General features: G+C 40.8%; 2 protein-coding genes across 3 annotated transcripts in view; one reads left to right on the forward strand and one right to left on the reverse strand.

Moving 5' to 3' along the window:
* The window catches only part of RB1 (RB transcriptional corepressor 1), a 77,142-nt gene that overhangs the window by 36,767 nt on the left and 17,313 nt on the right, over positions 1–23,062 (forward strand). The window lies entirely within an intron of this gene.
* On the reverse strand, positions 7,535–8,967 carry LPAR6 (lysophosphatidic acid receptor 6). The gene has a single exon (NM_205199.3). It carries the CDS (start codon positions 8,881–8,883, stop codon positions 7,861–7,863), a length of 1,023 nt encoding a protein of 340 aa, NP_990530.2. The 5' UTR covers positions 8,884–8,967; the 3' UTR covers positions 7,535–7,860.

Below are 23,062 nucleotides of genomic sequence, written 5' to 3' on the forward strand. Positions count from 1 at the left end.
ATGACTGCTCCTCACTGGCAGGAGATGATTTACTTGGGGAGCTGTACTGGTTTGTAAAGGTAAGGCACCTAATGAATAGCAGGCATCAGATTGGTGACATCCACAGGAACGATCTGCTGTGAGCTCATAGATTTTTAGGTACCCAAAATACCCTGTGGGTATTTAAATCTCACTGTGGACACCGTTACAGACAGTGATTTCTAACTTTGAATCTTTGAGGGTTTTTCTTCAAGATCAAAAACTGTGCCACCAAATGACGCCATCCCACATGCTTGTCATGCTCCTTTCTAAGAAGTTACGTTAGGAGGCTGCAACTTCAACCTTAAAGAAGGAACTGAGAGTTGATTTGAAGCTTCCTGTCTGTACAAACTAAATATATTTGTTGCACCGTGCGCGTGTTCCAGAAGTGTGTGTGATCAGAGAGACATCACTGCTGGTTGGCATGATAGCACTAAGGCATCATCCTGGTTGTGCTGTGTGTGCTTATGTTTTTTTTTTAAGGTTAAAAATTAGCTCTGACACCTCAGTTGTGACATATGGGACTGAAAAAGCTGAATGACAGGTTTCAAACCAAACGCTAACTTCTGAATTCCTGCCTTTATGATACTGGGCACATCCTTAGGAGTCTGTGAGATGGCTGCTCTTTGTGTGTGTATATACCATATAGTATTATGTGTCTGTATTGCGTGTTTTTTCTTAGTTTGAGCAGATATATAAAATCTTTAATAACTGTGTAATGTACCTAGGCATATATAAAAGTGATTTTTCTCACCTTTCTAGCAGTCTAAAGGTTTGTCTTTTATAGAAACAATACTGTGTTTTTAGAGGCTTGAAACCTGCCTTAGCAGCTGAAGGCACACTGAAAAACCAGGAAGACTGCTGAATGGTAACCTTCACTCCAGTGTCTGCACCATCACTTTGAAAATCTGCTCTGCCACTCCTATGTATCGTGAGGATGACTCAAGCTGTTATTCATGCTTGGGTGTTCCCATCCAGCTAAATCCTCTAGGCTACTGGAATAGAAGCCAGGACACCTAAAGCTGAGGTCTTGCATTTCCTGGTTTTGTCCATATTGGTAACATGCTCAGTCCTTGGCAGGCACTTAAAAAGGGGTATGAAGTGCTCACGAAGGTCGTACAGTATTGGTTATGCTAGCACTGTATTAATGGATTTATCTGTTGCAGTAATACCAAGGCAGCCCAACCCTTAAGATGCAATTTAGATTCAAGTACAAACATGGCCAAAGGGATTACCTAAGACATAGCAGTGTTCTCATTCTATGAAGTTTCAATGCTGTTCTTGAATAAAGATTTCAGCTTTTCTCTACTTCATCTACTGCTTTAAAGTGTAGAGGTGGTTACCAGGGCTGCATTTCACACCGATGCTTGTGGTTTCTCTTTATGAAAACCATGTGCAACTTAACGAGCTGCATACTGTGACCTTGTGGCTGCAGAAGCAAGGGGTTAGGTGACAGTCTGACTCAACTATAGCTGCAATAGCAAGCTGGGTTTGTGCCCTGTGCAGCTTGCAGCTAGGTTGATTGCAATATGCAGATACCCTGCTCTGACTGTTCTGATCCCTATGCAGTTTTAGCCACAGAAGTAAGACTTGGTTAGCATCATATCATGCTTTTCAGTGGTTTTGTTTTTGTGTTTTTTTCCCCCCCCTTAAGGTTGCCCTGATTACTAGTAATGTTTTAACCAGAAAAAGTGAAATAACTTTCTGGGAATCATTGCTTTTCAGTTTCTATGTTGTTCAGTGTTTTCGTGACCATACCATGGAGCCTGTAGGACTCCAATTTTCAGTTGTACTCTGTTTCTAGGTAGTACGAACTTCAGCCCTTCATTCTGCAGCACTGCAGTATCTGCACTGCAATGACTTGCAAGTCCATCTGGACACCTACCTGTGTGACCTATTGTAGGGTACCTGCTTTAGCAGGGGGGTTGGACTCAATGATCTTCCAACCTTCCAACCGCTGAAATTCTGTGACTTTGTTGAGATTTTTAAAGGTTGCCCATGAGGAAATGCGTATTAAAATTCAGAGCAATGCTTACAGTTGTTTAATTCTGTAAACTCTGGCTGAATTTGGGGAAATTTAATGGTGCTGTCACATAGAATGCAAAAGTAAATAATACACGGATTAAATTCTGCAGCTGCGTCCCTGCTGCTCCCAACTTGGATAGGGTTATGCTCTCAATCTTTGTAGTTTTGTAAATGTTTTGTCATTTGGTAGAACAGAGATGTTCTTAGCTTGCATGTTTTATGTGAGTCACGGCCCTCAATAGTTATCAGAAGCTGACATTGCTCTTTCTATCCTTATTTCTGTGTTATTTGAGCCATCCCATAGTTCGCTTTTCTATGGGAGATAGTTTTTGTTTCCATTAGTAAGCAAAGTAGGTACCAAATAACCATTTGAATGTGTTTTCCTCCAGCTATGTGCTGTTTTCAAGCTCTCAAGGGGCTGATAGTATCTTGTCAAACTCAAATTACCAGATAACATGTCGTTAGAAAGAGGTTTTTTTCTTTCCACTTGTTGTATTTTCTGTAAGATATTGCATGCATATATGAACGGTGTGTTCTGTTTGTTGTTTTTTTTTTGTAGGCCAAATAGGTGCTTACCTCTTTTATGCTGTGTAAATATGTGGTATTTGTTATGCATCTCTATCACTGTGTGCACCTTACAGTAATTTTCCAATAATACCAAGTCTTTATCTGTGATGAGGATCCCGCTCTGATTACACCTGTTGAGTATGCATAGTGTTCACAGCCCCAGTCCTCCAGGAAGGTGATTTGCCTGTGTTTTGTTGAAGCTTCTTGGTCACATCAGGTTTGCCGTTCAGACTGGGTGAGAGAACAAGCTGCCAAAGGCCTGTGGTGCAGTTGTGCTTTAGAGATAACATCTGGACCTGTATGGTTCAACCCCTGCACAGAGACTTCAGGCTCACACAGTTAAAACCGTATCTTGTCTGAACTTGGCTCAGGGAAGTCCCCGACCTGCTGTCACCCTGTCCTCCCACTTTGGCAGTTAGCTTGCCCATGGCATGCTGTATCCATGGAATGGATAGTGGAACTCTGCTAGTTCTTCCTTGCGGACCAGCTTTGAGTAGCCCAAAGGAACTTGTAGAACTTATCTGGCCAGAACAAACTTTTTTGGTTGGTTGTTTTCTTGGTTGATAGGGTATTTTTTTAAAGCACTTAATGCACAGAAGCTTATGAAACAGGTTATGAGCATGCAGTAGATAACACTTCTGACATGTGAGAGAAACTTGTGTAAGCAAGCAGACAAAAAGCTGCTGAATTTGGTTTTCTTGCAGACAACTTTGCTTAGGCTGAAAATGCAGATTTATCTGTAAGTTATTCTCAACTGATTGTGTTTTGCTAGCTAATTCCTCTGTTAAGGTTATTAAGATCAGTAAGATCATAAGATCAGTAGATCTAATGTGGCACAGCTTTACAGGAGGAAGACTTCCAATAACGATATGTACTTCCTTTCATAAAGAAGCAGTTTTAGCAAAACACATCCGAAAAGCAAAAGAGTGGGCCTAGCTGCAGTTGTTTTCATGTGAAGCAGACTTGATATTATTCCCAAGATAATGGCATTAATTCCCGGTGCCTCCCATTAATGGTGTCTTTCAGATGTTTTTTCTTTAAGGCATCAACTCGCTGTTTGAAAAAGATGAGGGTAGGGCACATCTTAGAGCTGCGTGTGTGGGAAGTTATTCTTGTGAAGAACTGCCTCTTAATAAAAAGCTGGGAACTTTTTTTGCTGAAGGCTTTCCTTTGTTACTCCTCGTGCTTCGCTTTTTCATATTTAAACAAAGAATTCTTAATAATTCTTCTAGTTTTGTTCTAACTGGAGCAGGAAGGCTGCTTGCTTAATAAGAAAAAGGATTTTAAGTCTCAGTCCTGAACTTCAGTTTTCCAACACAATGATAAGTTCTATAGAAAAAAAATGCTGTCTATTTATATGTTTTAATTCTGTGATAAGTTCAGCTTTCTTGCAGGAAAGACTGAGCTTATTTTGTAAGCAGTTGTATAAGGAAGCAGGAGACGGAGGGAGATGATAAATGCAAAAGGCTGCAGAGCACTTCAGTGCCAAAGCAGAATTGGAGGACAAGAGCAAACTTCTCCATGCAACTTCTTGCAGAAGTATTACACTGTTGGCACGGCTTTCTAGATGTACATCCATCTTTAATGAGCTCTATTGTGTGTGTTCTGAAAGCACACTAATTCAGTGATTGTCAGTTGTATTTATACTTAATGTTTTCAGCACTGATAACTGGATAAATAATACAGCCCAGGCATTTGATTTGAAAACATATGTATTTTAAATTTAAATTCTGCATTAGCTTTGAAATGTATTCTCCTGCATTTTGTCAGTGATGCTTAAAGGAAATTGTCAGGACTTACAAGTCTGCCCAGGTTTCAGAATCATTTTATAATATATTTGCTGCTGGAAAAATATGAAGGCACTGCTCGGCACTGATAAAACTCCTGAAAAATTAACTTGGAAGAATAAATAAGGCCAGGATTTACCACGGTCAGGTGGGGTTTCTGAAATTACCTCTGGGTTCACTGTAACTTTACCAGAGTTCTTAATGTAGTTCCTAAAATCTCATCTCTGGTTAGAACGCTGATGGCAATTGCAACTGAAAAATCACTTGCCGTTTGCTAGACATGATACAGGAGTATATAATCAAGCATGATACAGAAAGACTGTCTGGCAATCAAATGCTCCTTGCCTTTTCCAAAAGAAACGAGGAGGTTGTACTGAAAACAATGGATTTAAATCAGAAGGTGGTGGTTTTGTATAGCTTTGTTACCCACCACAGCACCCAACACAAACCTGCTGCTGCAGAATGGTTTCTGACCACACGTACCTAACACAAACCTCTTGCTGCAGAATGTTGAAATATAAAAAAAAATATAAAAAGTTTTAAATGGGAAATATGTTGTTGTTGAAGCAACGATACTCTAGATGTTATTTTTGGTATTTTTTTCCCCCTGTTCTTTTGGAACAGATGGTTTGTTGTCTAGTTAGCAACTGCTGCCTCTTTTGTCTTAGATGGAAAAAAGAGTTGACTACACTTTAATTGCTTTTATTTTCCTGGTAAGTGGGCAGTATCTGCACTCTGTATATGAAGAAACTAAAACAAAGAACATATCTGCATGGTGTGGTCCTAAAAACAGGCTCCAAAACTCCGCTATGTAACCATTCCAGTAAAAATACAGCACTTTCAGGAAGTGCTGCATGCAGTGTGTTATCAGATACTTGGGAGCTCTGTCAGTGTAAGCCATTTTGGATTGGGATGCCTTGGCACGACTTAGGAGAGAAACTCCTCATCTAGATTTAAATTTTGGCACGAGCTCCTACCAGCAGAGTTGATATCAAAGGCAGGATTGGACCAAAGGGGTGCAGCTGTTCAGGAAAGTACCCATGGAATGCTGCTCTATCCACTGCTCTCTAGGATAATCTTCCTACAGAACTGGAAAAGGAGGAGAGCTGCATTCAATCCTGACGAGCCAGTCACGTGGTCTTATATCAGCTTTTCTGGGGGGAATACAGGTTTGCTCCCTCTCTTCTGAGTTGGTCAGATCAGGAATTTCTCAAGTAACAGATACTCTAAATTTCAGATGTTGCTCTTTTACATGAAGAACACAACTGACTGCAAATACCAGTAGCAAAGTTTCTTTCTTTCTTTCTTTCTTTCTTCCAGTCATTCCTAATATTAAACAGGCTCTTCAAGACATTAGGGATGTGTATCTGATTTCTGAACATTGGGTTTCTCAGTGACTCCTTATGTAAGAAACATAGAAGTTTTCTGCTCGCAATGCTTTTTTCCAGAAATACCATTTTTTTTTCCAGAAGATAAATCAGGAGATTAAGATTTCCTAACAAAGAGCACTGCCCATCTCCAACTGTTAGTCTAGATTTATATGCTTATAGTCTATATAGTTATATAGCTATAGTTTAGCTCATAGTATTTGAACTTTCCTTTCACCAGTCATGGAGAATGACTACAACAACTGGGAAACTTGAGTTACTCATACTACAAGAAATTAATACTGCTGAATTAGAAATTCAGTGTACAACTTATGATAATGATGCAAAAGCACTGCAGACAAAGTATATCTATAATGTACTGTGATAGCCCAGTATGCGTTTTGGCCAGCACTGAGTCATGTTTTCAGATACTGCTCTGAAAAGTGCCTCAATTAGAGTATTGTGTCTGTGCATTTAGTAGTACTGTAGCTGTGCTGCAACTGACTGCCCTAAATCAACAACATAATTTAATTTGCTTTTTCACTCCATTGTCCGTGGGGAAGAAAACCCAACACTTACTTCTACCTTCTAAGTATTTATTGAATGTTACAGGGATGTTAAATTAACTTTGAGGAAAATGCACGCAATGTTTTAATAGCCAGGAAACGCATGTAGCAGGACATTTAAAAACACTCCTGTGTAACACTGATGTTTGTAACATTATAAATAGACTTCCCTCTTTACATTGGCTTCGACTTTGCCGGTGCACAGCCTCAAGTAATTTCTTTTTATGCTCTGTAACATTTGCAAGAGAACAGCATTTGAGATTTTAAATGCTAATGTTAAAAATGAAAGCTTTCTCAGACAGAGACTGAGAAAAGTTCATTCTGAACACTACTGTGCTTGAGTTGCTCTGAGAAACTAAATAGTTTCTTGAAAGAAATACTTTGGCTGATGCATATACTTATTTTTAGTTATCAAAGGTCATATTTTTTCTAGTAACAAACTCCTAAGAGATTGAATTACCTTCTTTGGAGGATGTTACTTTGCTTAAAACTTGAAGAACTCCTCACAGAAGAGTTTAATAAGCTTGTATTGTACCTAAAGCACTCGCTTCAGTCATGAGAGGTTCCCGTAGTTATAATTGCACAGACATCTGAGACCAAGACAAGAAGAAAAACCAGTTTTTCTGACATGTTTCCAGAAGCCCTAAACTACCTGAAGATTTAATTTCTTTATGAGGGCAAGGCTTGTGGAGGAAGAATATTTCTATCAGATAAGTGGAAGAACAGAACAGTCTTTTCTTTTTCTTTCTAGTTCTGAAACAGAAACAGAAACAGCAGTCTAAAGATGAATGTGTTGAGAATAACTGTTCTTGAGGTTAAGGTAGGCATGTTAATTTAGATAATGCGGGAAGAAGTGTGGTTTGGAGCTGTGGAGAAGTGGGATGTTAGTGGAGGGAAAGATACCTACTGTTTTTACGGGAACAGCAATAGGGACGTAATTTACTGCTTATGGAAAGTGGAGGGCAGGTATGGGAGAAATTAAGATCTTGTGGCACAGCGATTGAAGCTCCTCACAAACACAGCGAGGGAGGAAGCTGCAGGGAGTACAAGGGGTTAGGAGCAAGGGAGGGAGGGGGAAAGAGGAGATTGAGGAGCAGGCATGCTAGCTGAACTTACACGACCAATATGATCAGTAACTGGAGTCTGCAGTGTACACCAATCAGTTCCGCCCCCCTGTCTTCAGTAACTTGGGAATTGGTGCGATTATTTAAAAAGAGCAGTTTTAATTTTGGAAAAAAAAACAATATTTTTCATTTCTCTGACTTGACAAACCAGTCTTTGGGCTTTCGTAACCGAGGCTGAAACCAAAAGGTTGGTTTTTTTTTTTTTAACATAAAAACGAGTCAAAACAGACATCTGATAGAAATTCTTAGAATACTTTCTCTGTGTACTGTTAACACTTTTACAGTCTTACCATAAACATTTTCTAATGTGAAGAAGTAACGTTTACAGATCAGGGTCTACTTTCACAGCTGAAGAAACGTGCAGGCTTCTAATTCCAGTTTAGTCCCAACAGTCTCCTAATACAGTTTATCTTGGAGAGTCAGTATCAAATATTTTCATTTTTATGGTCTGAAAGCTGTGCTGCAGAAAGTTTTCCGACAGCGGTGTTTCAGAGAACCTGTTATCACGTGTTCTGGTGAACCTGTTGTTTTTTATCGAGTTCTGAATTGTATCCGAGGTGAAATAATACACTATAGGGTCAAAACAGCAGTTTGAAACGGCGATGCACAGGGTGACAGGGTACATAGTCCTGACCGCAGTCACCACCGAGCAATTAATCCACGTCTGCGTTCTCATCAGAGAGTAAAGTATCAGGGTAATGTTATAAGGCACAAAACAGAAGCAGAATATCACCAAGTGGACAAAAATCATTTTGAGTACCTTTTTCTTGCTTAACTTATTCCGGCTTAACGTAAGCGGTTTGTTCAAAGTCCGTAAGACCATGGTAGAACAGGTCACGTTCAAGATGAGGGGAATAAAAAACCCCACGATTTCGATGAAGATAACGATCCTGGACAGGTAGGTCTTCCAGGTGGACTCGGGGAAGTTCTCAAAGCACGTTCTTTGCTCCGTGTTGTTTTGGCGGTTTGTGGACTGGAAGAAGCTTGCCGGGGTGCTGCCTGCCAGCACGGTGATCCACACCGCCACGCACACGATCCTGGCGTTCCTTTTGGTGCGAAGAGTCTTAGAGCGAAAGGGGTGCACTATGGCCAGGAAGCGATCCACGCTGATGCAGGTCAGGAATAGAATGCTCCCGTACATGTTGGTGTAGAACAGCGTGACGGAGATCTTGCACAGAACGTCTCCGAAGGGCCAGTTCCTCACCACGAAGTAATAGATCCTGAAGGGCAACGTAAACACAAACAGCAGGTCCGATATCGCCAAATTCAGCATGTACGTCGTGGTCTCGTTCCGCACTTTCAATGTAAAAGTAAAAATGTAGATAGCAACGCAGTTGGCTATGAGGCCGAGGACAAATACCATGCTGAAGACACAGCCATACAAAGTGTACTTAAAGGAGTCCTCAGTGGAGCAGTTAGAGCTTACCATTATAGTGGTATATCAGAAACACAAGCCTCAATTCCTGTGATGCGCAGCTTCCTCCGGTGTTTTCAGGGCAGCTTTTAAAAACTTCCAGCCCCGTTGCAGGTGTGCTTCTGCTCCTCCTCAGAGCTTCAGAGAAGCACTGTGTGTGGTGGGGCTCATCTCCAGGAGCTCGCTCCTCTCTTCCCCCCGCTGTTGTAATCATACAGCACGTTGTTTGCAGCAGACCAGGTAAGCGCCAGGCTTGCTTACTTCCATCTTTCCTCCCTCGGTTGGACGGAGCCGGTGAAGAACTTTCCGCCTTATCCTGAGCTGCAGCTCATGTCGTCCAAGTAAAAGTAAGCGGGCACGACGTGGGCTTCAGAGAGCCGTTTCCCGGGCTCGGCGAAGCGCGGGCGCTTCCATGTCTCTTCTCGCAGCCCTCTCTGCAGGACGAGCTCGGCAGCCCTGCGGAGGGCTCACCCCGCCGCGGGCGGGAGGCAGAGCGGCTGCGAGGGCAGGGCGGCGCCGCGGCGTGTCGGCTCCTGCGGGAGGCGGGGAGGGGAGGGAAGGAAGGAGGGGGCAGGCAGAGCTCGCCCCGTTCGTAGCGTGTGACATCACGGGGAGGAAAGGCCGCCCCGGTCTCTCTGCCCGCCCGGGGTCTGTGGCAGTGCATCTGCCAGGCGGTCAGTGTCCGCGCTGCGGCTGCAGGCTCGCCCCGCTGTGAGGAGGCGTGTCTGAGCGGCTCTCGCGCCTAAAGGTTTAATTGTTTCCTCGTTCGGGTTTCCTGTTACATGTGCGGCTGAAGCTAAGCTTACGCTCTTGGAAAGACGTGTTTGCTTGTGATAACATGTTAATCACGCCAAATCAGCTGAGGTGCTCTGTGTTGATTCCCCTCCTACACCAGTATGTTCTTCATGAGGGACAAAGTAACACTGGTAGGTAATTAAAATAATTTCACCTCCTGATTTACACAGAGGGTGAGGCACAGGGATGGCGGACCTGGAGCGACCTTGGGACATTCCCCCCAGCTGAAGTGTGGGGCAGTGGGAGGAGAGATTGTAACCTGTGCTAGAAAACATATAGAACCGTTAGGATTGGAAAAGACTGCTAAAATCATCTTGTCCAACCATCAGCCCATCATGCCCGCTAACCACGTCCCTCAGTGCCACATCTACACAGTTCCGGGACGCCTCCAGGGATGGCGACTCCACCACCTCCCTGGGCAGCCTGCTACAATACCTCACCAGTTGGTTCTGAGGAGATATGTTTCCTACTATCCAACCTGAACCTGCCCTGGTTCAACTTCAGGCCGTTCCCTTTTGTCCTTTAATTCAGCTGAATTGACTTGATCCCTCATATTGGAAATTTTATCTTGTGTCCCAGATTACTCCTAATCAGTAAGGTGGTGCTTTTCACAAGGCATGTTCCAAACACTGCACTGTGCAGTTGGTTTTGATAAGATAATGGGGCACTTGTCATACGTGCCCAAAATATTCCCATTAGTCACCGATTAATGAAATGAAAGCATGTTGTAACTAATTACATTGCTAAGTAATGCATTTTTTTTTAAAGCAACTCTTATGCCTCCAGGGAAGACAGGTAGGAGATGCATCTCTGTTTAGATAGAGTTGTTTATTTAGCATCAGCATGGGCAGACTCGCTGACTTCTGGCATCAAACCCAGTATGTTTCAAAGTCTTCAAACAACAAACCTTCATATCTGGTTGGGTGGTATGGCTCTCTGAACAGGATTTTAATCAGCTGTGCATAAGCAAAGCTCTGCTAGGCAGAAATTGTCCAGTCTGTTGTAAAAGGAGGGTAAGTAATACCTCCACAGGGTTTTGGCATGGTTTTTTATTGTAGGATATCTCAAACAAAATTCAGAAACATGTTAGAAAAAAAAGGAGAGTTCGGCTTATTTCATTTCAGTTTTGCTTCTGTGAAACCACCTCACCTTGATTAGGAGGTGAAGTCAAGCAGTTTCCTTCAGTAGGACCCAATCACAAGAAATGCATATATAAATATATTTCAATATTTCTGAAATTCATAACTATAAAGCAGAGTAGTGGAAATGTGAGTGTGGCAGAGTCTCTTGTTTATTTCACTGAATTTGTAGCTTAACATAAAGTTGCCTTTCCTGGCTTTCCTTTGCGAAAGCAGTTGTAACACCTGGCTAAAGGTTATTTCCTGACAGCCTCTTGGGGCTAAAGAGGATTTTTTAGCCTTTTTTTTTTTTCTTTCTTTCTTTCTTATGCATCCTGCATTGGGTCTCAGGAGAAGGATTTCACATGGTAATGACCTTCCTTACACACCACACCTTCGCTTCCAGCAAACCTTCCTTTGGAGTGTAGAGGTGGGGGCAGGCAGGAGGAAACAGCTGCAGGGTGGGCCCTGCAGGCCTGAGTTTTTTTTTCCTACAAAGGAAATGGTGCTGCTGCTGAAGGGAGATGCGTATGTGAGTCTGCCTGCTTTTCCAAAGACGGGAATGTCTTCGGCTTATCCTCTGTTGCTAGTGGTAGGTGAGCAAAGGCTCCATTTCTGTCAATAGGAGTGGCAGTGATGGGAGAGTAGCGTGGGCTTCTTGAAGCCAAGAGCTGATGTAATGCTAGAAATCATCTCTCACTTCAGCAGTGAGTGGATTTTGTATGCTTCTTCAGTTGGATGTCCCTTAGCTCTGCTTATCAGAGTTTAGATATCCAAGCTGAAAGATAGAGCACTCTTTGCACCCTTGAGTGATGTTGAAATTTATATGACAGATCTGTTCTAGCACTGAACAGAAGGAAGAATCCTTGTAATCCTAGTAATTTGTAAGTAAAGCAGCTGTAGGACCCTGCCAGCAGCAGCTGCTGCTTCAACTGCTGCTTCTTTGTGCCTCCAGATGTCCTAGAATTGAATTTGCTCTCAATTAGGACGAAGAAGCAGGAACCCCTAACTTGAAAAGTCCAGGTTGAGTTGCAAAGAAATGTTTCACTGAAATTACAGCAACTGTTTGAAGGTTTTCCAAACTTCTGGATTTTCTGACCAGTGTTGCGTGTTCCTCTAGTGTTTTTCAGGTCCTCAGTGCTGGAATAATACAGAAATTGCAGGCAGTTGTGGGTTTTGAACTCGTGTATCGCATTGTTGCTTATAATAAATGTTCTAACTTATTTTAGAGGATAAGCAACTTCAGCACTAATAATGCTGTAATGAATTTAGAAGCACTGTGGTGCACTCTGCTAAGCAGTTTGTCAGAGATGTGCGCAACACTGCATGCAGCTCTATTACAGTGTAAAGAAGCGAATGTTCCACTTGTAGAGACGTAAGTGCAAAACAGCAGTCATTTGTTCCCACTTCAGTGCAGCAAGCTCATGCAAAAGAACTCGTGCTATTTGTTGCACTGAAGACAAACCCTGGCAGGATGTTTTTTTGTTTTGTTTTGTTTTGGTTTTTTCCCCAAGTGTTATTTATTCATTTTCATAGGTAATGATGACTCCTGAAGTGTTTTTAGTCTATTTACTACAGTTCCTGTTTGAGTGTATGTGCATGTACAGGAAGGAATTTTTAATGGTTGAGACGGGGAGCCAGGAAGTCTGTTTCTGGTTGTGTCACACATATTTTCTTCCAATCTTGGTAAAGTTTTCTGTGATATTGTTCCTTCTGTCTGTTTAAGAGCTAGTTCACTTCATCTCTGCAACGTGAGGCCATCTGAATTGTTAAAAAAGCTGGAAATCCTTGGATGCAGAACCCTGTGTTAAATGTTAGATTGGGATAATTATAATGGTTAGAACGTCCTCCATGCGGACAAAATGGCACCCACTGACTCCATTTAAGTGCTCACTGAACACTTACGGAGACCAAGCAGTGGATGTGAGCACAGTGAGGCTGTACCTTTCAGCAGTGGGTCACTTCCACTGGGGCAGATTTTTATGAGCATGCCCTGCAGGCTCTTACTCATTGCTGATGAAAAGGCATAGCTCATGGTGGTGACTATGCTGAGGAAGAGTGTTTTGGAGCTGAGAATTTACTCTATCAAAGTGTTATTGTGCTTTTCGTATCTGTTGTCGTTTCCATGGAAATAGATAGGAGGCATTACTTTCAGAGCAACCTGCATAAGCACACTGAAAATTGCCTTTTTCCTTAAAAACAAACAAAATAACAACAGCAAAACCCAAGTGTAGCAGACAAGTCTTAAAATGAGTGTTCCATGTTTTGTGGTGAACAGACAATTGTTATCTAACCAGAGTAATACTGGATGACTCTTGCTTTGCCAGTAATAGACTCCTACATATCAGGAAATGTATTAGCTTGATGCAAATGAAACTGCACATACCAATAACAAGTAAAAGTTAAAAGAAAATGTAAGTATTTTCCACCAAAAGTGGATGTTAGGACTGACTTTCTATAACCAGTTTTCTGGATTAGTTTCTGTTTTACCATCTGTGGTCCAATTCATAGGTGCCAAAAATCTTTCAAATATTGTTTAAAGGATAAAAAAGGTAACAAAAGCTGAAATATTTGGCCTGTGAGTTTCTTACGTTCTTGAAGTTAAAATAATTTGTGTAATTGCTTAAAAAGGAAAAAAAAAAAAAAAAGGAAGCTCAGAACAAAATAAGAGTTCTTCATTCCTGCACGTCTGAAACGCTTCTCTCTTCTCTTTAGAATTGCTTGAATTTCCTTTATAGGAAGCACAACGGTTCCTTCCCTGCTTGCAAAAAGAGGAAACAATTTCTCTCCTTTTGTTTAAATTAAAGTTGCTGGAGCCCTTTTCCCCCCACTGCTTGTCTTCATGTAGAGGCAGTGTTTTAGGTGCAAATACAGCAAAGATGTTTTGTTGGTGCAAGTGCAGCTTGAAGGACTGATTTAGTTCTTTGCTCTTAAAAATATGTGCAATTAACGTGGAAATCTTACACTGAAAATGCCACTTTTAATCAAGTTCTAAGATTGTGGGGTGGTGTATTTAATTCTGAAACACCTCTTTGCTACCGTTGTTTTATGTGTTTTGAGTGAGCAGTTTCTTTGGACCACTTTAGCTATAAAAAATCTCTTCCTTGCTTTTTGTACTGTCCTTTATGCCTAATATTTTAATGAAGAGTACAGAGAGCATATTTTTATTATGGAATACTGTGTCAAAGCTTATATAGAATCATAGGATGGTTTGGGTTGGAAGGGACCTTTAAGATCATCTAGTTCCAACTCCCATGCTGTAGGCAGGGACATCTCCCACTAGAGCAGGTTGCTCAAAGCCCCATCCAGCCTTGAACACTCCATATATAATTTGAAAGGAAAATGAACATAAGTTGATTAATCACTTTTAAGTAGCTGAGAGGCAAATAAATATATTCTGCTGCTTTTCTCTCCAAGCTGAAACTCCTCCTTTGAAGTGGAACTCAGAAGTGCTGCAGTTGGGACTGTGTTCAGGCATTGCAGTATCCATTAGCATAATGTAATCCTCAGTAAGACTTAAGGGTCTACTTGAAGTTTATAAATACTCTAATTTACAGAGGAAATTCTTGAGAGACTCATTAAGAATCTTCAAAATGCCACTAATTTGACTTTTTTCTTCTTGTTTCATTTTCATTTTGCATAAAAGGAGCAGAATTCAGGGATGAATTTCCCTCAGCGATGGGGAAAAGCACAGAACTGGATCCTGGAGTTTGTCATACAAGTCACTTCTAGAACATTTTATTTGAGAAAGCATTATATGCTTACAACTTAAAGCTTATTCTTGGTATTAGTTGGTTTGTATTGAGTTTGGATACTAGCTGAAAATATGGGGTTAATTTTTTTTCATCACAGAACAGCAAGTTTGGCAATAATTCTTATAATAGCACTGATAGGAATATGCAGTGTCTAACAGTGAGAAGAGCTTTGTTATCTCAAAGTTCCAGTTATATTACTATAACACGAGTCTTACCTAGAAGTATGTAAATGGCATAGTGGGATATGCAGATTGGTCATTTGCATTATAAATACACGTGAACAGTTACAGCAGTGTTTGAGGCCACTAAGATGACTGATAAGTATTTGCATAAAGGTTCTTGGTTTGCATTTTATGTGCAACTCATGGAAATCCTCGCAGAAAGTTTTTTTCTTACATTCTAAAATGTTTTGATGTGTGAGGTAATACTTTTTTTTAAGAACTTGATTATGAAGATGTCAGGAGGGAGCAAGAAATGATTATGGCTAAAGAAATGGCTAAAATATCGTTGTGTTGTTGATATATCATTTGTTTTCTGGTCTATTTAAAATGGTGCCCCACACTTTTCTCTAATAAACGCAGCAATAGCAGGTAAGAAAAGTGTTGTTTACTTACTTCTGTCTTCCAGCTCCATTTTTACTGCTTGTAGATATGAGCAGAGACTGTCACTGGGTTTCAGAATGCCAGTTTCAGCCTCTTCCCCCTCTGTATAGTCATGCTTGAAGGGAGAAATTACTTTGCATGAAGAAGGAAATTGCCATTTCTGTTGCGTATCTAATTGAATGACTCTGCTTGGCAAGAAAGGAAAGTCTGAAAGGTGATGAGAAATGCTGCTGCTGCTGTGTGGTCTGGCATTTTTCTGAGGCTGCGTGGTGTATGTAGGAGATGTTGTACTCCTACATACACTACTGACTGTTGGGGCAGTGACACTGTGAGCAGGCAGTTTAAAACGGGTATCCAGATACAACTCAAGATGATGTCCAGAGCTGTGTTATATAAATTAATTGAGGAAAACTTCTTCAGGTGCACCGCAGTGTATTCACTTGTGAAGGGATGGCATGAAATTGTCCTTCAATGTGCGCTGGACATCAGACAATTCCGTCATAGAAGCAGTGTTGATAGGACAGTACGTTAGTTGGTAGTTAGGTAAAATCAAATATTTTCAAGCTTTAAGCCTTGAATTGAGTGGTTTTAAACAAATGAGCTAAAAGGTAAAGGATCACAAATATGAAAAGCTAAAAAGAGTGCGCTGACGTGGTTTGGAGGAAAATGTTTCCATTAGGATTGGTCAGCAGTCTTAGCAACGTTATTTAGAATGGGTAGGAATAGGATGAAATTATTGTCTTAAATGTTGAGTAGGAAGAAAGGTGCCTTAATAAGAATGAAATACCTGCATTGTTTGCATTTTTAAAAAGTTTTTTAATTAAAAGAAGGCATTTATCCAACCATTCTGCAAACGTGAATCTGAGATTTTTCTCAAATTTGTATATAAAAACTAAACAAAATGGCTTTCTCTAAGACTGGTATATTCTGGCTCTACTTAAGTTTGTACTTTCTAAGTCGATAGCATTAGAAATTCAGAGTTTAAGTGAAATGGACAAAAATGTGCAAAATGTTCAATGTCAGAAAATCCATATTCAAAATAATGCTGGTGTAGAAATGTGACTTTTTCACTAAAGAACTAAAAACTGAGGTGGTATATTAAGAGAAAATGAGGAATTCTGAGCAGGAGATTGAAGGCACTTCATTAGTTATTTTGGAAGCCATTCCAAACATACAGGATGAAATGGGGACAGACAGAACATAGAGAAAGAAGATTATCATTTGCTTCATTTCTAAGGTAATTACTTGGGTTTTTTTTACGTCTTTAAGTCAAAGCTTGTGCCCAACATCTATTCCCATCTTTTCACAGAACTGAGGTAGGCTGGTTCCGTGTGAAGATAAGTGCTATTTATCCACGTAGGTCTTTAAGACACGTTTCACTTCCATGCCAAATTACTTGCAGCCTCTTGCAACTTGGACAGAGTAAAGCCTCTGCCTTTACACGAGAGGAGTTTAACCTCTGCTTGTCAGAGATCGTGCAAAGCCCACAACCGCATTCCTATTCTCTTTCCTATAAAGCACAGCATTATGAAGCTATTGAAAAAAATTACCATAATCATTCTCTAAGATTTATGCGTATCCATAGAGTTTTTTAAAAAAACAACCATGGAGTTACTTTGGTTTCCTTCACAAAACGTAAGTTAGAAAAAAAGCTTTCATAAGAGTTGTTCAAGCTGGTAAGCTAATTAGCTGAGATAAATCCTGACATGAAAACGCTTGTCTGGGGAGAACTGCTGCCAAAAAGCAGATCTTGGACTTGATTAACGTGAAGAACTATTGCTTTCTAAAAACTTCAGTCAGCAAATAAACCTCTTCAAATTCTGCATCGTAAGATCACTGTAAATTATTATGTAGCATGTCGTTAGTTCTGGTAAACAGTCTTATACATACATCAGCTGACTTTATCTCTACGGTGTCTCTTTCCTTCCAGCCCAGTTTTCTGAAACTGCCATGCTGAAACACAAATTCAGCGCTTCATTTTTTGTTGCGTTGACCACTTTGGGCAGTTACTTTTCCAGCATGTCAATCAGGTGCTACCTAGAAATTAAGAACCCAAATGGCCAAGCTTTGGAGGAAGGACAAAAGGCATGCTTCTCACATGACTTGTTGTTTTTTTTTTTAATTTTCTGCTGAAATCTTGGAAATAATGGAGTTGGATGATCCAAAGCAACCAAAGCAGCATAATTTTAAAAAGGAGAAGCAATTTTTTTTCCATCAGATAAGCTTCTTCAGAGTTCTTAATCTTGATTGAAAAGACATCTTTCATGACGGAAATAGATTCGTCATGTGAACATTTCTTAGTAGACTTTCTGGAAGAGTTCAGCCATTCTGGGAGATAGGTGTTGGGGTGGCCCTGTCAAAAGAGGGGAGGCTGGAGTCTCTCCCCCTGGCCTCAGTGATCTCCACTGAGCACTGAGATCAGAAGCCTTCCTCTGTACTTTCCAGTGAGCCATCCATGTGGTATGGTTTAGGTTCCCCCATGTACTTCTATGTCATGAAAGTGGTCTACCAAATGAGAAAAATTACTTAGTTTAACACTAATCCTAGCAAATACATAATTTCCGTGGTCATATCACTGCTAACGTCAAAGACTGCAAAGGTCATAGTGACATCCAGCTGGTGGCTGGCAGTACATGCTGTCATGTATTCCAGTTGCTCCCTTTTTTGGGTTTAGTGAAACTTTCTGAGCTGCTGTCTGTGACGATTTTGCAGTGCACTGATAGAGATGGAAACAATTAACTCCTGGCTACACAAATCCTTCAGTTCTGTGGTAAAAGCAGTAGTTTTGAAAGCTTCAGAAATTATCAGTAGTTACCAGTCATTGAGTTTTGAAAGAAAAAAGGAAAACATTGGTTGATGTGGGGACAAGTGATGAGAGTGAGTGCATTGGTACCTGTTACATAGAAAAAACCACAGACTTCCTACCTCTGTCTAGAAATATTTTTTAACTGTGTACTGCTTGAGCCCATTAGGTTTTCATGTTTCTTTGTGCCAAACAGGGAAGGGTATGGTTTTTATGATTACGTTGGCTTAAATGTGGGCTGTTGCTGAAGGTAATCATCCTGCCCTCCCTTCAGTCCTCTTGTTTCCCTCATGATTTATGTACGCATGCAGTCTGTCGGATGAGGAAAATGATTTGGTTTTAAACAAATCTCAACAAACACATGATTGCCTTAGTTGTGGCTGTGCTTACAGTCTCAAAGCAGAGGACAGAGCTCAAGGTGCAGATGCTCAGGTGCCTTTAGGGACGTATTCGTGCACATATGCTGATTTAAGCCAACTGTGAAATTTCACAGTGGGTGTTGTGGTTGGATGTTCAACTTTAAGGCTTTCAAATTCTGTTTGTGTTGACAGTTGGACTGAGATTAATTGAGCGTTGGCCATGTGAGGCTTAGAAGGGTCTGCTAAGCTCAAGAGCGAGTTCTCCCTTTCTGATGTTGCAGCCTATAATTTATCTTAATGTAAATGGTTTGAAGTAGTGATACTACTAATAAAATAGAACTGTATGCTTGACAAGTATGGGCAGTAACACACTGTGCTTTGCTATTTGAGATCAATAGGGGGGTGATGCAGGATGACAGCCTAACACTCAGTCGGCACTGAAGATTCTGCATGTTTGCATGCAGTGTGGCAGATGCTTTGAGGTGACAGTCTTCAGTACTGGCATCAGTTTCCGTTCACCTTGTCGCGTTAAGATCTACTGGCTCACATCAACCAGTCTAGATAGTTAGAAAACCACAAACAGACATGCCACAGGTACCTTGTGTAACATGCAGTTAAAACAGAAAGACAAGGGAGTTGGGCGCAGAGAGAGAAATTCAGGTTGAGACTGTCAGCTGTGTGTCTGGCTTCAAGAATTCCTTGATTTGCACCCACATAGTTCACTGGAAGTTAGTGGTAACACCTGTCTGCTGCTTTTGCTGTGGCTGAATCACTGAGGTATGTGCTTCAGATAGCTGCAGAAAATGCACACTGGGTGACAACAAAGGAGATGATTAGATACCTAAGTTCAAAATATACAGAAATCTACTTTGCAGGACAAGTACTAATTGATCATTGCATCTGAATTGAGGTGCCTCACACGAGATTTCCTTAGACATTTCCATGTAAGGCTTCTGCCTGCTGTTCTCACGCACTTGTAGGTGCACCTTGGACTGTAATACATTCTAGATATGCTCTGGTTTCTATACTTGTTTTATACTATTACATTTATGTTTGCACTAATGACAGTGAAGCTGTCCATAACAGACAGGGCAGTAGCCGAAAGCAGAAATAGGCATTTTCTATAGAGTAAAAGCAAAAGCAGCAGAGTAAAATTGCGTCCCAAAGAAAGTAATTCCTTTACATTTGACAGCTGTTTCCATGCGTTATTTGTCTATCTTCCTTTGAGAGACAGAGAAGAACACTGGAACGCACAGAACAACTCTGTATGTATATATACATATACATACATACATATATATATATGGATGGATGGCTAAGAGTGTGTTGATGTAAAAATGCTCTGTTTCCTTACCAGAAGCATGTTGAAGTTTGGGGGTTGACTTGTACTTTTAAGTATTCATTTTATTCTTGATTTATTTTATTTTATTTTATTTTTTGGAAGGAGAAAGCTTTTCCTTATTTAAATACAACAGAGATTAGAGCTGTCACTTTCTAAATTAATGGGAATTTAAGGTAATCCTCTCTGAGTTCATTTTCATAGCAAAGTTTTTTAAAATTTTATATATATATATATTTAAAAAGGTGAACCCTTTACGTCCTCTGGCCTGGGAGAGGTGAGTTTTCTTCCATGCCTGCACAGCTGGAACTCACGGAGCTTCAGTGCTGAACTGCATGTTGGTGGTTGTAAATGGAAAGTATGCGAAGGGTGGGATAAGGAGAAGTGGTGAAGCTGCAGTTATGGTTTGTCTTTCAAGTGCAAAATAATAAAGGGAAGCTGTAAAATTCAACAGACTTGGGATTGCGTCACTGTCTGTATAATGTGCAATCTTTACACATTCTGGAGTTGGAGAACTAGAGGGAAATATTCTGGGGGTTAAGCTGGTGAGATGCTTTTTGTCGGAAAATGTATTTCCAAGGTCTCAGCTTGCTGTGGGAATTGGTTTCAATGAAGTTTCTTCCCAAAAGGCTTTCCAAATAATAATAATAAAAATAATTAATGATAATAATAAAAAAAGATCTTTAGAAGCTAATTTCATTTTCCTGAAATTTCAGGAAGTAAAACTTGAAGCAGAACACTTCAATTTTCTCAAAATAGGACTTTTAAAATGCAGTGATTTCATCAGAAACGTTGAAACTTTGGGTTTTGCTCCATTTATAAATGACTGAGAATTTCTGACAATAAAAAAAAATCAGAAAGCTTGAATATATATATATGAAAGAAGTATGTTGTTACCGAATAATGTGATATTTTTTGTGTGGAAGTGGCAAGATGTTTGTTATTATAGAATCATAGAATGGCCTGGGTTAAAAAGGACCTCAAAGGTCATCAAGTTTCAACCCCCCTGCTTTGTGCAGGGTCACCAACCACCAGACCAGGCTGCCCAGAGCCACATCCAGCCTGGCCTTGAATGCCTCCAGGGATGGGGCATCCACAACCTCCTTGGGCAACCTGTTCCAGTGTGTCACATATATTATTTAGCTTGTGATTTAGTGAGATCAGGGGAACCATAGGTTTTGATCATTTGATAATCTCGTGTGACATCACTGCTCCGATACTTCAGGGAAAGCCATAGAGTTCTTCTTTGTGTGTGTTACAGTTTTTAATTAGATGCCAATAGAAATAGAACCTGAGGGAACGGCATGGAGCTGCGTCAGGGGAGGGCAGCTGGGGGTTGGGGACAGAGTGTGCACCAGAGGGTGGTGGGCATGGAACAGCCTGCCCAGGGCAGTGGGCACGGCCCCGAGCTGCTGGAGTCCAAGGAGTGTTTGGACAGCGCTCTCAGACATAGGGTCAAATTATTGGATAGCCCTGTTTGGAACCTGGAGTGGAACTCGATGATCCCAATGATCCTTATGGGTCCCTTCTGACTCTGCATGTTTTGTGATTCTTTGATAGAGAAGTTCAGTTCTGTGTATAGGTCCTTCACTGCATATGTGCACAGCACAAAACATACCCCATAGGGAGGGAAGTTTTCACACAGGTGCTGTTCAGCTGTGAAATGGGAAATCTGCTATTGACATGTCGGAAAAAAATATGCTAACTTTGCCTTTTTGTAAAAGTTGCTTTTAAAGTTCGGTTATGATTAATACTGCTGCCCTCTGTCCCTGCTGAGTTATGCAAATCAGAGTGCTCTAAGTGCAGGCTTGTGTACTTCATAGGCATCAACAGGGGTTATCTCTTGATCTAACTTGCTTTTGTCACAGCATTTCAGTGCTCAGGCACTTCTGCCTGCTAACATGCTTTTGCTAAAGTCATTTATCTTTACATGGCAGTTCTTCTAATTTGGAGAGCTAAGAAAAAAAAACATAGCGTGGTATATTGATTTTTTAACTGCCACAAAGAAGCTAAAAAATGAGAACATTGACTACTTTGTGGTACCGTCACCTGGCTGCTGCAGCTGGTCTACATAGCTGTTATTTGTTAATCAAATAATTCAGAATGGCAGCATGCAGTTTCCTCCAACCATTCTTTGTACCATCCATCCAACTGCCAAAGTGAATTTAAAGCCATTCATTGTATATGACGTAATAATTAACAATTGTATCACGTGATATCGAGTAATCAAACATTATGTCTTTGGCCCTTGTATTTAAGGTTTGCACTTTATGGTGCAAATGAGAAAGGAAGTGTTTCAAAGCAGTATAAATCAGTCATTTTCTGCATCATTTCCTTCCAAATAGCTGAGGGGGACACGTTCTGCCACCAGCCAACCTGTTTTTCCAGGGCCTGAGTTAGCCTTCATTGATGAGTCCTCAGAAACAAATGTTGATGTGTAGCCATGAGGAAAGGCACTGAGTAAACTGTCTTACCTTATTTGCTGAAAAATAACCTGGGTTAAGACTGGCAAGTGTTAGATTGAGCTTCTTGCGTGTATTACTGACATCCTAGTGACCAGTTTACTACATAGATGTACTCTCTTGGCTTTTACATATAAATTTTATCACTTTTTTTTGCCCCTTTTGATGATTTTTGCCTCTCCTTTTCAGCCGCATTTTACTGTATGTTATTACTGTAATTACTATCCATGTTACAAGTATATCAAAGCAGGCATATTTTGCATTTTATTAAGGTTTCTTTCATGTTTCTGAGGATCTCATAGAATCACAGAATCATAGAATCACTCAGGTTGGAAAAGATCTTAAAGACCATCGAGTCCAACGACAACCTGACCATACTACTCTAACTCTAACAACCCTCCGCTAAATCATGTCCCTGAGCACCACATCCAAATGGTTTTTAAACACACCCAGGGATGGTGACTCAACCACCTCCCTGGGGAGACCATTCCAGTGCTTCACAACCCTTTCTGTAAAGAAATGTTTCCTGATATCCAACCTAAGCTTACCCTGGTACAACTTGAGGCCATTTCCACTTGTCCTGTCACCTGTCAGCAGTGAGAAGAGACCAACCCCGTTCTTGCTGTGAAAAATCCTTGGCTGTGTTAAAAGACACTGCTGAGCTTTTTTAAAAAGGGCTGTGTGCAAAGTTTCCTGGCACGCTTACTGCTTCAACTGGATTAAGAGAGTTGTTGATGATATATTATGCCTACGTTTGTCCAGCTAATGAGAAACTGGGAAGAAAATGAGACTTGAAACCGAATTGTTGACTTAAACCAAAAATCTAAGAGATGCCACATTGTTGGTACCTGAAGGAAACTTACATGAAATGGATTTGCATGAGATGCATGTTGCCAGTTGAAGTCAGAGGTTTCAGTGCTATGAATTCATGCAAGTGGATCATGCAGGGGCTGATCTGGTG

Source organism: Gallus gallus, chromosome 1, assembly GCF_016699485.2.
Source record: "Gallus gallus isolate bGalGal1 chromosome 1, bGalGal1.mat.broiler.GRCg7b, whole genome shotgun sequence".
NCBI lineage: Eukaryota > Metazoa > Chordata > Aves > Galliformes > Phasianidae > Gallus > Gallus gallus.